Raw genomic sequence first — 12,162 nt, forward strand, 5'->3', positions numbered from 1 at the left:
CCACTCATACCAGCTGTATCCCCAGAGAGAACCCCTGTATCCTGTGTGCTGTACTGGTGATATGTCTGTAGGGTGACAGGGACCATCTATAAGAGGATAACCAGTCATACCAGCTGTATCCCCAGAGAACCCCTGTATACTGTGTGCTGTACTGGAGATATGTCTGTAGGGTGACAGGGACCCTATATAAGAGGATAACCAGTCATACCAGCTGTATCCCCAGAGAACCCCTGTATACTGTGTGCTGTACTGGAGATATGTCTGTAGGGTGACAGGGACCATCTATAAGAGGATAACCAGTCATACCAGCTATATCCCCAGAGAACCCCTGTATACTGTGTGCTGTACTGGTGATAGGTCTGTAGGGTGACAGGGACCATCTATAAGAGGATAACCAGTCATACCAGCTGTATCCCCAGAGAACCCCTGTATCCTGTGTGCTGTACTGGTGATATGTCTGTAGGGTGACAGGGACCCTCTATAAGAGGATAACCACTCATACCAGCTGTATCCCCAGAGAACCCCTGTATACTGTGTGCTGTACTGGTGATAGGTCTGTAGGGGGACAGGGACCCTCTGTAAGAGGATAACCACTCATACCAGCTGTATCCCCAGAGAACCCCTGTATCCTGTGTGCTGTACTGGTGATATGTCTGTAGGGTGACAGGGACCATCTATAAGAGGATAACCAGTCATACCAGCTATATCCCCAGAGGACCCCTGTATCCTGTGCGCTGTACTGGTGATATGTCTGTAGGGTGACAGGGACCATCTATAAGAGGATAACCAGTCATACCAGCTGTATCCCCAGAGAACCCCTGTATCCTGTGTGCTGTACTGGTGATATGTCTGTAGGGTGACAGGGACCCTCTATAAGAGGATAACCACTCATACCAGCTGTATCCCCAGAGGACCCCTGTATCCTGTGTGCTGTACTGGTGATATGTCTGTAGGGTGACAGGGACCATCTATAAGAGGATAACCAGTCATACCAGCTGTATCCCCAGAGAACCCCTGTATACTGTGCGCTGTACTGGTGATATGTCTGTAGGGTGACGGGGACCCTCTATAAGAGGATAACCACTCATACCAGCTGTATCCCCAGAGAGAACCCCTGTATCCTGTGTGCTGTACTGGTGATATGTCTGTAGGGTGACAGGGACCCTCTATAAGAGGATAACCAGTCATACCAGCTGTATCCCCAGAGAGAACCCCTGTATCCTGTGTGCTGTACTGGTGATATGTCTGTAGGGTGACGGGGACCCTCTATAAGAGGATAACCACTCATACCAGCTGTATCCCCAGAGAGAACCCCTGTATACTGTGTGCTGTACTGGTGATATGTCTGTAGGGTGACAGGGACCCTCTATAAGAGGATAACCAGTCATACCAGCTATATCCCCAGAGAACCCCTGTATACTGTGTGCTGTACTGGTGATATGTCTGTAGGGTGACAGGGACCCTCTATAAGAGGATAACCAGTCATACCAGCTGTATCCCCAGAGAACCCCTGTATCCTGTGTGCTGTACTGGTGATATGTCTGTAGGGTGACAGGGACCATCTATAAGAGGATAACCAGTCATACCAGCTGTATCCCCAGAGAACCCCTGTATACTGTGTGCTGTACTGGTGATATGTCTGTAGGGTGACAGGGACCCTCTATAAGAGGATAACCAGTCATACCAGCTGTATCCCCAGAGAACCCCTGTATCCTGTGTGCTGTACTGGTGATATGTCTGTAGGGTGACAGGGACCATCTATAAGAGGATAACCAGTCATACCAGCTGTATCCCCAGAGAGAACCCCTGTATCCTGTGTGCTGTACTGGTGATAGGTCTGTAGGGTGACAGGGACCATCTATAAGAGGATAACCAGTCATACCAGCTGTATCCCCAGAGGACCCCTGTATCCTGTGTGCTGTACTGGTGATAGGTCTGTAGGGTGACAGGGACCATCTATAAGAGGATAACCAGTCATACCAGCTGTATCCCCAGAGGACCCCTGTATCCTGTGTGCTGTACTGGTGATATGTCTGTAGGGTGACAGGGACCCTCTATAAGAGGATAACCAGTCATACCAGCTGTATCCCCAGAGAACCCCTGTATCCTGTGTGCTGTACTGGTGATATGTCTGTAGGGTGACAGGGACCATCTATAAGAGGATAACCAGTCATACCAGCTGTATCCCCAGAGAACCCCTGTATCCTGTGTGCTGTACTGGTGATATGTCTGTAGGGTGACGGGGACCCTCTATAAGAGGATAACCAGTCATACCAGCTGTATCCCCAGAGAGAACCCCTGTATCCTGTGTGCTGTACTGGTGATATGTCTGTAGGGTGACAGGGACCCTCTATAAGAGGATAACCACTCATACCAGCTGTATCCCCAGAGAGAACCCCTGTATCCTGTGTGCTGTACTGGTGATATGTCTGTAGGGGGACAGGGACCCTCTATAAGAGGATAACCAGTCATACCAGCTGTATCCCCAGAGAGAACCCCTGTATCCTGTGTGCTGTACTGGTGATATGTCTGTAGGGTGACAGGGACCATCTATAAGAGGATAACCAGTCATACCAGCTGTATCCCCAGAGAACCCCTGTATCCTGTGTGCTGTACTGGTGATAGGTCTGTAGGGTGACAGGGACCATCTATAAGAGGATAACCAGTCATACCAGCTGTATCCCCAGAGAACCCCTGTATACTGTGTGCTGTACTGGTGATATGTCTGTAGGGTGACAGGGACCATCTATAAGAGGATAACCAGTCATACCAGCTGTATCCCCAGAGAACCCCTGTATCCTGTGTGCTGTACTGGTGATAGGTCTGTAGGGTGACAGGGACCATCTATAAGAGGATAACCAGTCATACCAGCTGTATCCCCAGAGAACCCCTGTATCCTGTGTGCTGTACTGGTGATATGTCTGTAGGGGGACAGGGACCATCTATAAGAGGATAACCACTCATACCAGCTGTATCCCCAGAGAACCCCTGTATCCTGTGTGCTGTACTGGTGATATGTCTGTAGGGTGACAGGGACCCTATATAAGAGGATAACCAGTCATACCAGCTATATCCCCAGAGAGAACCCCTGTATACTGTGTGCTGTACTGGTGATATGTCTGTAGGGGGACAGGGACCCTCTATAAGAGGATAACCAGTCATACCAGCTGTATCCCCAGAGAACCCCTGTATCCTGTGTGCTGCACTGGTGATATGTCTGTAGGGGGACAGGGACCATCTATAAGAGGATAACCAGTCATACCAGCTGTATCCCCAGAGAACCCCTGTATACTGTGTGCTGTACTGGTGATAGGTCTGTAGGGTGACAGGGACCATCTATAAGAGGATAACCAGTCATACCAGCTGTATCCCCAGAGAACCCCTGTATACTGTGTGCTGTACTGGTGATAGGTCTGTAGGGTGACAGGGACCCTCTATAAGAGGATAACCAGTCATACCAGCTGTATCCCCAGAGAACCCCTGTATCCTGTGTGCTGTACTGGAGATATGTCTGTAGGGTGACAGGGACCATCTATAAGAGGATAACCAGTCATACCAGCTGTATCCCCAGAGAGAACCCCTGTATCCTGTGTGCTGTACTGGAGATATGTCTGTAGGGTGACGGGGACCATCTATAAGAGGATAACCAGTCATACCAGCTGTATCCCCAGAGAACCCCTGTATCCTGTGTGCTGTACTGGTGATATGTCTGTAGGGTGACGGGGACCCTCTATAAGAGGATAACCACTCATACCAGCTGTATCCCCAGAGAGAACCCCTGTATACTGTGTGCTGTACTGGTGATAGGTCTGTAGGGTGACAGGGACCATCTATAAGAGGATAACCAGTCATACCAGCTGTATCCCCAGAGAACCCCTGTATCCTGTGTGCTGTACTGGTGATAGGTCTGTAGGGTGACAGGGACCCTATATAAGAGGATAACCAGTCATACCAGCTGTATCCCCAGAGAACCCCTGTATCCTGTGTGCTGTACTGGTGATAGGTCTGTAGGGTGACAGGGACCATCTATAAGAGGATAACCAGTCATACCAGCTGTATCCCCAGAGAACCCCTGTATACTGTGTGCTGTACTGGTGATATGTCTGTAGGGTGACAGGGACCCTCTATAAGAGGATAACCACTCATACCAGCTGTATCCCCAGAGAACCCCTGTATACTGTGTGCTGTACTGGTGATATGTCTGTAGGGTGACAGGGACCATCTATAAGAGGATAACCAGTCATACCAGCTGTATCCCCAGAGAACCCCTGTATACTGTGTGCTGTACTGGTGATAGGTCTGTAGGGTGACAGGGACCCTCTATAAGAGGATAACCAGTCATACCAGCTGTATCCCCAGAGAACCCCTGTATCCTGTGTGCTGTACTGGAGATATGTCTGTAGGGTGACAGGGACCATCTATAAGAGGATAACCAGTCATACCAGCTGTATCCCCAGAGAACCCCTGTATCCTGTGTGCTGTACTGGTGATATGTCTGTAGGGTGACAGGGACCATCTATAAGAGGATAACCAGTCATACCAGCTGTATCCCCAGAGAACCCCTGTATCCTGTGTGCTGTACTGGTGATATGTCTGTAGGGTGACAGGGACCATCTATAAGAGGATAACCAGTCATACCAGCTGTATCCCCAGAGAGAACCCCTGTATCCTGTGTGCTGTACTGGTGATATGTCTGTAGGGTGACAGGGACCCTCTATAAGAGGATAACCAGTCATACCAGCTGTATCCCCAGAGAACCCCTGTATACTGTGCGCTGTACTGGTGATATGTCTGTAGGGTGACAGGGACCATCTATAAGAGGATAACCACTCATACCAGCTGTATCCCCAGAGAGAACCCCTGTATCCTGTGTGCTGTACTGGTGATATGTCTGTAGGGTGACAGGGACCATCTATAAGAGGATAACCAGTCATACCAGCTGTATCCCCAGAGAACCCCTGTATCCTGTGTGCTGTACTGGTGATAGGTCTGTAGGGTGACAGGGACCATCTATAAGAGGATAACCAGTCATACCAGCTGTATCCCCAGAGAACCCCTGTATACTGTGTGCTGTACTGGTGATATGTCTGTAGGGTGACAGGGACCATCTATAAGAGGATAACCAGTCATACCAGCTATATCCCCAGAGAGAACCCCTGTATACTGTGTGCTGTACTGGTGATAGGTCTGTAGGGTGACAGGGACCCTATATAAGAGGATAACCAGTCATACCAGCTGTATCCCCAGAGAACCCCTGTATACTGTGTGCTGTACTGGTGATATGTCTGTAGGGTGACAGGGACCCTCTATAAGAGGATAACCAGTCATACCAGCTGTATCCCCAGAGAACCCCTGTATCCTGTGTGCTGTACTGGTGATATGTCTGTAGGGTGACAGGGACCATCTATAAGAGGATAACCACTCATACCAGCTGTATCCCCAGAGAACCCCTGTATACTGTGTGCTGTACTGGTGATAGTTCTGTAGGGTGACAGGGACCATCTATAAGAGGATAACCACTCATACCAGCTGTATCCCCAGAGAACCCCTGTATACTGTGTGCTGTACTGGTGATATGTCTGTAGGGTGACAGGGACCATCTATAAGAGGATAACCAGTCATACCAGCTGTATCCCCAGAGAACCCCTGTATCCTGTGTGCTGTACTGGTGATATGTCTGTAGGGTGACGGGGACCATCTATAAGAGGATAACCAGTCATACCAGCTGTATCCCCAGAGAGAACCCCTGTATCCTGTGTGCTGTACTGGTGATATGTCTGTAGGGTGACAGGGACCCTCTATAAGAGGATAACCAGTCATACCAGCTGTATCCCCAGAGAGAACCCCTGTATCCTGTGTGCTGTACTGGTGATAGGTCTGTAGGGTGACAGGGACCATCTATAAGAGGATAACCAGTCATACCAGCTGTATCCCCAGAGAGAACCCCTGTATCCTGTGTGCTGTACTGGTGATATGTCTGTAGGGTGACAGGGACCATCTATAAGAGGATAACCACTCATACCAGCTGTATCCCCAGAGAACCCCTGTATACTGTGTGCTGTACTGGAGATATGTCTGTAGGGTGACAGGGACCATCTATAAGAGGATAACCACTCATACCAGCTGTATCCCCAGAGAACCCCTGTATACTGTGTGCTGTACTGGTGATAGGTCTGTAGGGTGACAGGGACCCTCTATAAGAGGATAACCACTCATACCAGCTGTATCCCCAGAGAGAACCCCTGTATCCTGTGTGCTGTACTGGAGATATGTCTGTAGGGTGACAGGGACCCTATATAAGAGGATAACCAGTCATACCAGCTGTATCCCCAGAGAGAACCCCTGTATCCTGTGCGCTGTACTGGAGATATGTCTGTAGGGTGACGGGGACCATCTATAAGAGGATAACCAGTCATACCAGCTGTATCCCCAGAGAACCCCTGTATCCTGTGTGCTGTACTGGTGATATGTCTGTAGGGTGACGGGGACCCTCTATAAGAGGATAACCACTCATACCAGCTGTATCCCCAGAGAGAACCCCTGTATACTGTGTGCTGTACTGGTGATAGGTCTGTAGGGTGACAGGGACCATCTATAAGAGGATAACCAGTCATACCAGCTGTATCCCCAGAGAACCCCTGTATCCTGTGTGCTGTACTGGTGATAGGTCTGTAGGGTGACAGGGACCATCTATAAGAGGATAACCAGTCATACCAGCTGTATCCCCAGAGAACCCCTGTATCCTGTGTGCTGTACTGGTGATAGGTCTGTAGGGTGACAGGGACCCTCTATAAGAGGATAACCAGTCATACCAGCTGTATCCCCAGAGAACCCCTGTATCCTGTGTGCTGTACTGGTGATAGGTCTGTAGGGTGACAGGGACCATCTATAAGAGGATAACCAGTCATACCAGCTGTATCCCCAGAGAACCCCTGTATACTGTGTGCTGTACTGGTGATATGTCTGTAGGGTGACAGGGACCCTATATAAGAGGATAACCAGTCATACCAGCTGTATCCCCAGAGAACCCCTGTATCCTGTGTGCTGTACTGGTGATATGTCTGTAGGGTGACAGGGACCATCTATAAGAGGATAACCAGTCATACCAGCTGTATCCCCAGAGAGAACCCCTGTATCCTGTGTGCTGTACTGGTGATAGGTCTGTAGGGTGACAGGGACCCTCTATAAGAGGATAACCACTCATACCAGCTGTATCCCCAGAGAACCCCTGTATATTGTGTGCTGTACTGGTGATATGTCTGTAGGGTGACAGGGACCATCTATAAGAGGATAACCAGTCATACCAGCTGTATCCCCAGAGAACCCCTGTATACTGTGTGCTGTACTGGTGATAGGTCTGTAGGGTGACAGGGACCCTCTATAAGAGGATAACCAGTCATACCAGCTGTATCCCCAGAGAACCCCTGTATCCTGTGTGCTGTACTGGAGATATGTCTGTAGGGTGACAGGGACCCTCTATAAGAGGATAACCAGTCATACCAGCTGTATCCCCAGAGAACCCCTGTATCCTGTGTGCTGTACTGGTGATATGTCTGTAGGGTGACAGGGACCATCTATAAGAGGATAACCAGTCATACCAGCTGTATCCCCAGAGAACCCCTGTATACTGTGCGCTGTACTGGTGATATGTCTGTAGGGTGACAGGGACCATCTATAAGAGGATAACCACTCATACCAGCTGTATCCCCAGAGAGAACCCCTGTATACTGTGCGCTGTACTGGTGATAGGTCTGTAGGGTGACAGGGACCCTCTATAAGAGGATAACCAGTCATACCAGCTGTATCCCCAGAGAGAACCCCTGTATCCTGTGTGCTGTACTGGTGATAGGTCTGTAGGGTGACAGGGACCCTATATAAGAGGATAACCAGTCATACCAGCTGTATCCCCAGAGAACCCCTGTATCCTGTGTGCTGTACTGGTGATAGGTCTGTAGGGTGACAGGGACCCTCTATAAGAGGATAACCAGTCATACCAGCTATATCCCCAGAGAGAACCCCTGTATACTGTGCGCTGTACTGGTGATATGTCTGTAGGGTGACAGGGACCCTCTATAAGAGGATAACCAGTCATACCAGCTGTATCCCCAGAGAACCCCTGTATACTGTGTGCTGTACTGGTGATAGGTCTGTAGGGTGACAGGGACCATCTATAAGAGGATAACCAGTCATACCAGCTATATCCCCAGAGAACCCCTGTATCCTGTGTGCTGTACTGGAGATATGTCTGTAGGGTGACAGGGACCATCTATAAGAGGATAACCAGTCATACCAGCTGTATCCCCAGAGAACCCCTGTATACTGTGCGCTGTACTGGTGATATGTCTGTAGGGTGACAGGGACCATCTATAAGAGGATAACCAGTCATACCAGCTGTATCCCCAGAGAACCCCTGTATACTGTGTGCTGTACTGGTGATATGTCTGTAGGGTGACAGGGACCCTCTATAAGAGGATAACCACTCATACCAGCTGTATCCCCAGAGAACCCCTGTATCCTGTGTGCTATATGTTTCCAGCCTCTTATGCGGACATTTTCCTCTTTGATTTTCAGGTATGTTGGAAATCTCTCCAGAGACGTCACAGAAGTCCTCATCCTCCAGTTATTCAGTCAGATAGGACCGTGTAAAAGTTGTAAAATGATCACTGAGGTAAGTCCACAAATCTGCACCTTCCCAACTACAGCAGCACTTGTGACTGAACAACCATGTTATTTGGATATGTCAGAAGGTTTGATTGCACATGTTCTTACTTCTGAGAACCACTGTGATCGCTGGTAATAAGCCAGGGAAGTGCGCAGCATCGCACTTTACTCCCCAGACGGCAGATCTGACCTTTTCTCCGAGAGCATTTGCAGTGAGTCTGAGGAGTGAGTTGTGCTCTGCTGGGAGTGTTTGCAGTGAGTCTGAGGAGTGAGTGGTGCTCTGCAGTTAGTCTGAGGAGTGAGTGGTGCTCTGCAGTGAGTGTTTGCAGTGAGTCTGAGGAGTGAGTGGTGCTCTGCTGTGAGTGGTGCTCTGCAGTGAGTGAGGAGTGAGTGGTGCTCTGCAGTGAGTCTGAGGAGTGAGTGGTGCTCTGCAGTGAGTCTGAGGAGTGAGTGGTGCTCTGCAGTGAGTCTGAGGAGTGAGTGGTGCTCTGCAGTGAGTCTGAAGAGTGAGTGGTGCTCTGCTGTGTTTGCAGTGAGTCTGAGGAGTGAGTGGTGCTCTGCAGTGAGTGTTTGCAGTGAGTCTGAGGAGTGAGTGGTGCTCTGCTGTGAGTGGTGCTCTGCAGTGAGTCTGAGGAGTGAGTGGTGCTCTGCAGTGAGTCTGAGGAGTGAGTGGTGCTCTGCAGTGAGTCTGAGGAGTGAGTGGTGCTCTGCAGTGAGTCTGAGGAGTGAGTGGTGCTCTGCAGTGAGTCTGAGGAGTGAGTGGTGCTCTGCAGTGAGTCTGAAGAGTGAGTGGTGCTCTGCTGTGTTTGCAGTGAGTCTGAAGAGTGCGTGTTGAGGGATATTATGTTAGCTCTTCCTTTTCAGATGTGGATTCAGCCTGATGCAGAATATTAAAGCCTTACTGGGATTGATCCCCTGGTGCACTAGAAGTGTCCACAAGATTAGTTTAATCAGTTGATTGGTGGACATAATTGTGTGATAAATAGTGGATAGGGGATGTTTGTAAGATATTAAGTTATAAAGCCCCCCCCCACCACCAGCTCCATTTGCCGTGGCCCCGCCCCGACCACTTAAATGACTGCTCGTGTCACCGTCAGTAAAAAGTATTCAAATGTTTCCCAGTAACTAGTGTAAAAATAATAACTACCCTTTCTTAATAAAGCCCAATATTATCATAAAAAATAACCCTAAAACAATTATTGTGGTCACCTTGCCTTTAAAAAAAACCTAATAAAAATGATCAAAGGTAGAATGTATTGCAAAAATGGTACCAATAAAAAGTACAGCTCGGCCCGCCAAAAATAAGCCCTCAAACTGTCAGACGAAAAGTTATGGCTGTCAGAACATGCAACGCAAAAAAAACCACAAACAATGTTTTGCCATAATCATACTGACTCGCAGCATAAAGAGAGCGCCATTTTTACACCTTCCTTGTCTCCCAAAAAAGTGGAATAAAGATGATAAAAAGGTATCATGTTCTAATTAAAAGAACAAATATAAGCGCCACCAATGAATGGCGGACACTGAGTAACAAAAGGCGTGGGGCCTTCTAGAATAATGGCTATACTTGTACACATAACTCCTCCCATCCTATGACGGGTGTTTATGGTTCGAGTGATCAGTCACATATTTACGGTATGTTTCGCATGGTCCCTCATGGTGATATTTTTGGGATCGCTATCTGTAGCAGACGATTACAGTAATGCTGGAGAACCAGTTGGAGCGGTTCCACCATGTCGTTGACTGTGATTGGTCAGTTAGTGCTGAGTGACCAATCGCAGCAGTTGTGATGGTGTCTGGTGCTGCTTGATGCTCGGCAAAACCATTCCAGCAAAATGTGTCCTCCATTTATCCCTGGACCACCAGTCTGCATAGAGCATGCCACATATTGCTTGTACCCAGGAGAACCCACAAACCTTTCCTGGAGTGTCCGGCTTATCTGTGGGAAACCCCAAGTGTCACAATCGCTCTGCACAATCCCCATGACCTCTGTGGGGTCACATAGCTCAGGACCCCTGTATATGAATTCCATGAGGGGTGCAGTGTCTATGGGGTCACACAATGCAGTAAATGGGACTAGAACTGGAATTTGGTTTGGTGACATTTCTCTCCCAACCATAACCTGCCACATATGGGTACTGCTGTGTTCAGGAGAAATAACGTAACAAGGTTTGGGTGCCATCATGCCCGGCTCTCTCTGGCGAAAGTGAAAAATATTATAAAATTGAAACAATTTAATCTTCACGTCCCAACTCTAAAATGTTTTTAAACACCTGTGGGGTCTAAGGGGAACATTTATCATAGTGTGCAGTAGTCTCTAAACTGTAGCCCTCCAGATGTTGCAAAACTGCAAATCCCAAACAGCAAACAGCTGTCTGGGCATGCTGGGAGTTGTAGTTGTGTACCTTGAGCTGTTGCATAACTACAACTCCCAGCATGCCCTTTGGAGATCAGTGTGCCTCCAGTTGTTGCAACACTACAACTCCCAGCATTTCCGTATAGCCACTGACTGTCCAGGCGTGCTGGGAGCTTCGCAACAGCTGGAGGCACCCTGTTTGGGAATCACTGGTGTAGAATACCTCTATGTCCACCCCTATGCAATCCCCAATTTAGTCTTCAAATGCACATGGTGCTCTCTCACTTTGGAGCCCTGTTGTATTTCAAGGAAACGGTTTAGGGCCACATATGGGGTATTTCCGTACTCAGGAGAAAAAGCCCCCAAAATGTGTCCCTTTACCCGTCATGAAAAGGAAAAGTTGGGGGCTACACCAGCCTGTTAGTGTGCAAAAAATAAAACATTTTACAATACTTTTTATTTTCACAAGCGGTAAAAGGAAAAAAAAGACCCCCAAAATTTGTAACGCAATTTCTCCTGAGTACGGAAATAACCCATATGTGTTCGTAAAATGCTCTGGGGATGTTTGTAAGATATTAAGTTATAAATATTATCCAAAGGATAGGGGATAAGATGTCTGATCACGGGGGTCCCGCCACTGGGGACCCCCGCAATATAGAATGCAGCACCCCCCTGTATTTGCTTCCAGCAGGTTCTGGCCCTCGACCACGGGAACGGAAGATCGTGATGTCACTACTCCGCCCCTGTGTGACATCATGCCCCGCCCCCTCAATGCACTTTTTTACGTTTTGCCTGCAGTTGGGGTAGCAGTTGTCACATTCCAGTGTTCAGGGACACTTGTCAGTTTTTACGTTTTGCCTGCAGTTGGGGTAGCAGTTGTCACATTCCAGTGTTCAGGGACACTTGTCAGTTTTTACGTTTTGCCTGCAGTTGGGGTAGCAGTTGTCACATTCCAGTGTTCAGGGACACTTGTCAGTTTTTATGTTTTGCCTGCAGTTGGGGTAGCAGTTGTCACATTCCAGTGTTCAGGGACACTTGTCAGTTTTTACGTTTTGCCTGCAGTTGGGGTAGCAGTTGTCACATTCCAGTGTTCAGGGACACTTGTCAGTTTTTATGTTTTGCCTGCAGTTGGGGTAGCAGTTGTC

General features: G+C 48.6%; 1 protein-coding gene across 2 annotated transcripts in view; it reads left to right on the forward strand.

The window, feature by feature from the left end:
- TIAL1 (TIA1 cytotoxic granule associated RNA binding protein like 1) overlaps positions 1–12,162 on the forward strand; it is a 109,231-nt gene that overhangs the window by 24,052 nt on the left and 73,017 nt on the right. For both annotated transcript variants that reach the window (XM_056552754.1, XM_056552755.1), the window contains exon 2: positions 8,572–8,668. In XM_056552754.1, coding sequence (XP_056408729.1) covers positions 8,572–8,668 — 97 coding nt within the window. The remainder of the gene's footprint in view (positions 1–8,571; positions 8,669–12,162) is intronic.

The sequence above is a fragment of the Hyla sarda genome, unplaced genomic scaffold (assembly GCF_029499605.1).
Source record: "Hyla sarda isolate aHylSar1 unplaced genomic scaffold, aHylSar1.hap1 scaffold_187, whole genome shotgun sequence".
Taxonomy (NCBI): Eukaryota; Metazoa; Chordata; class Amphibia; order Anura; family Hylidae; genus Hyla; species Hyla sarda.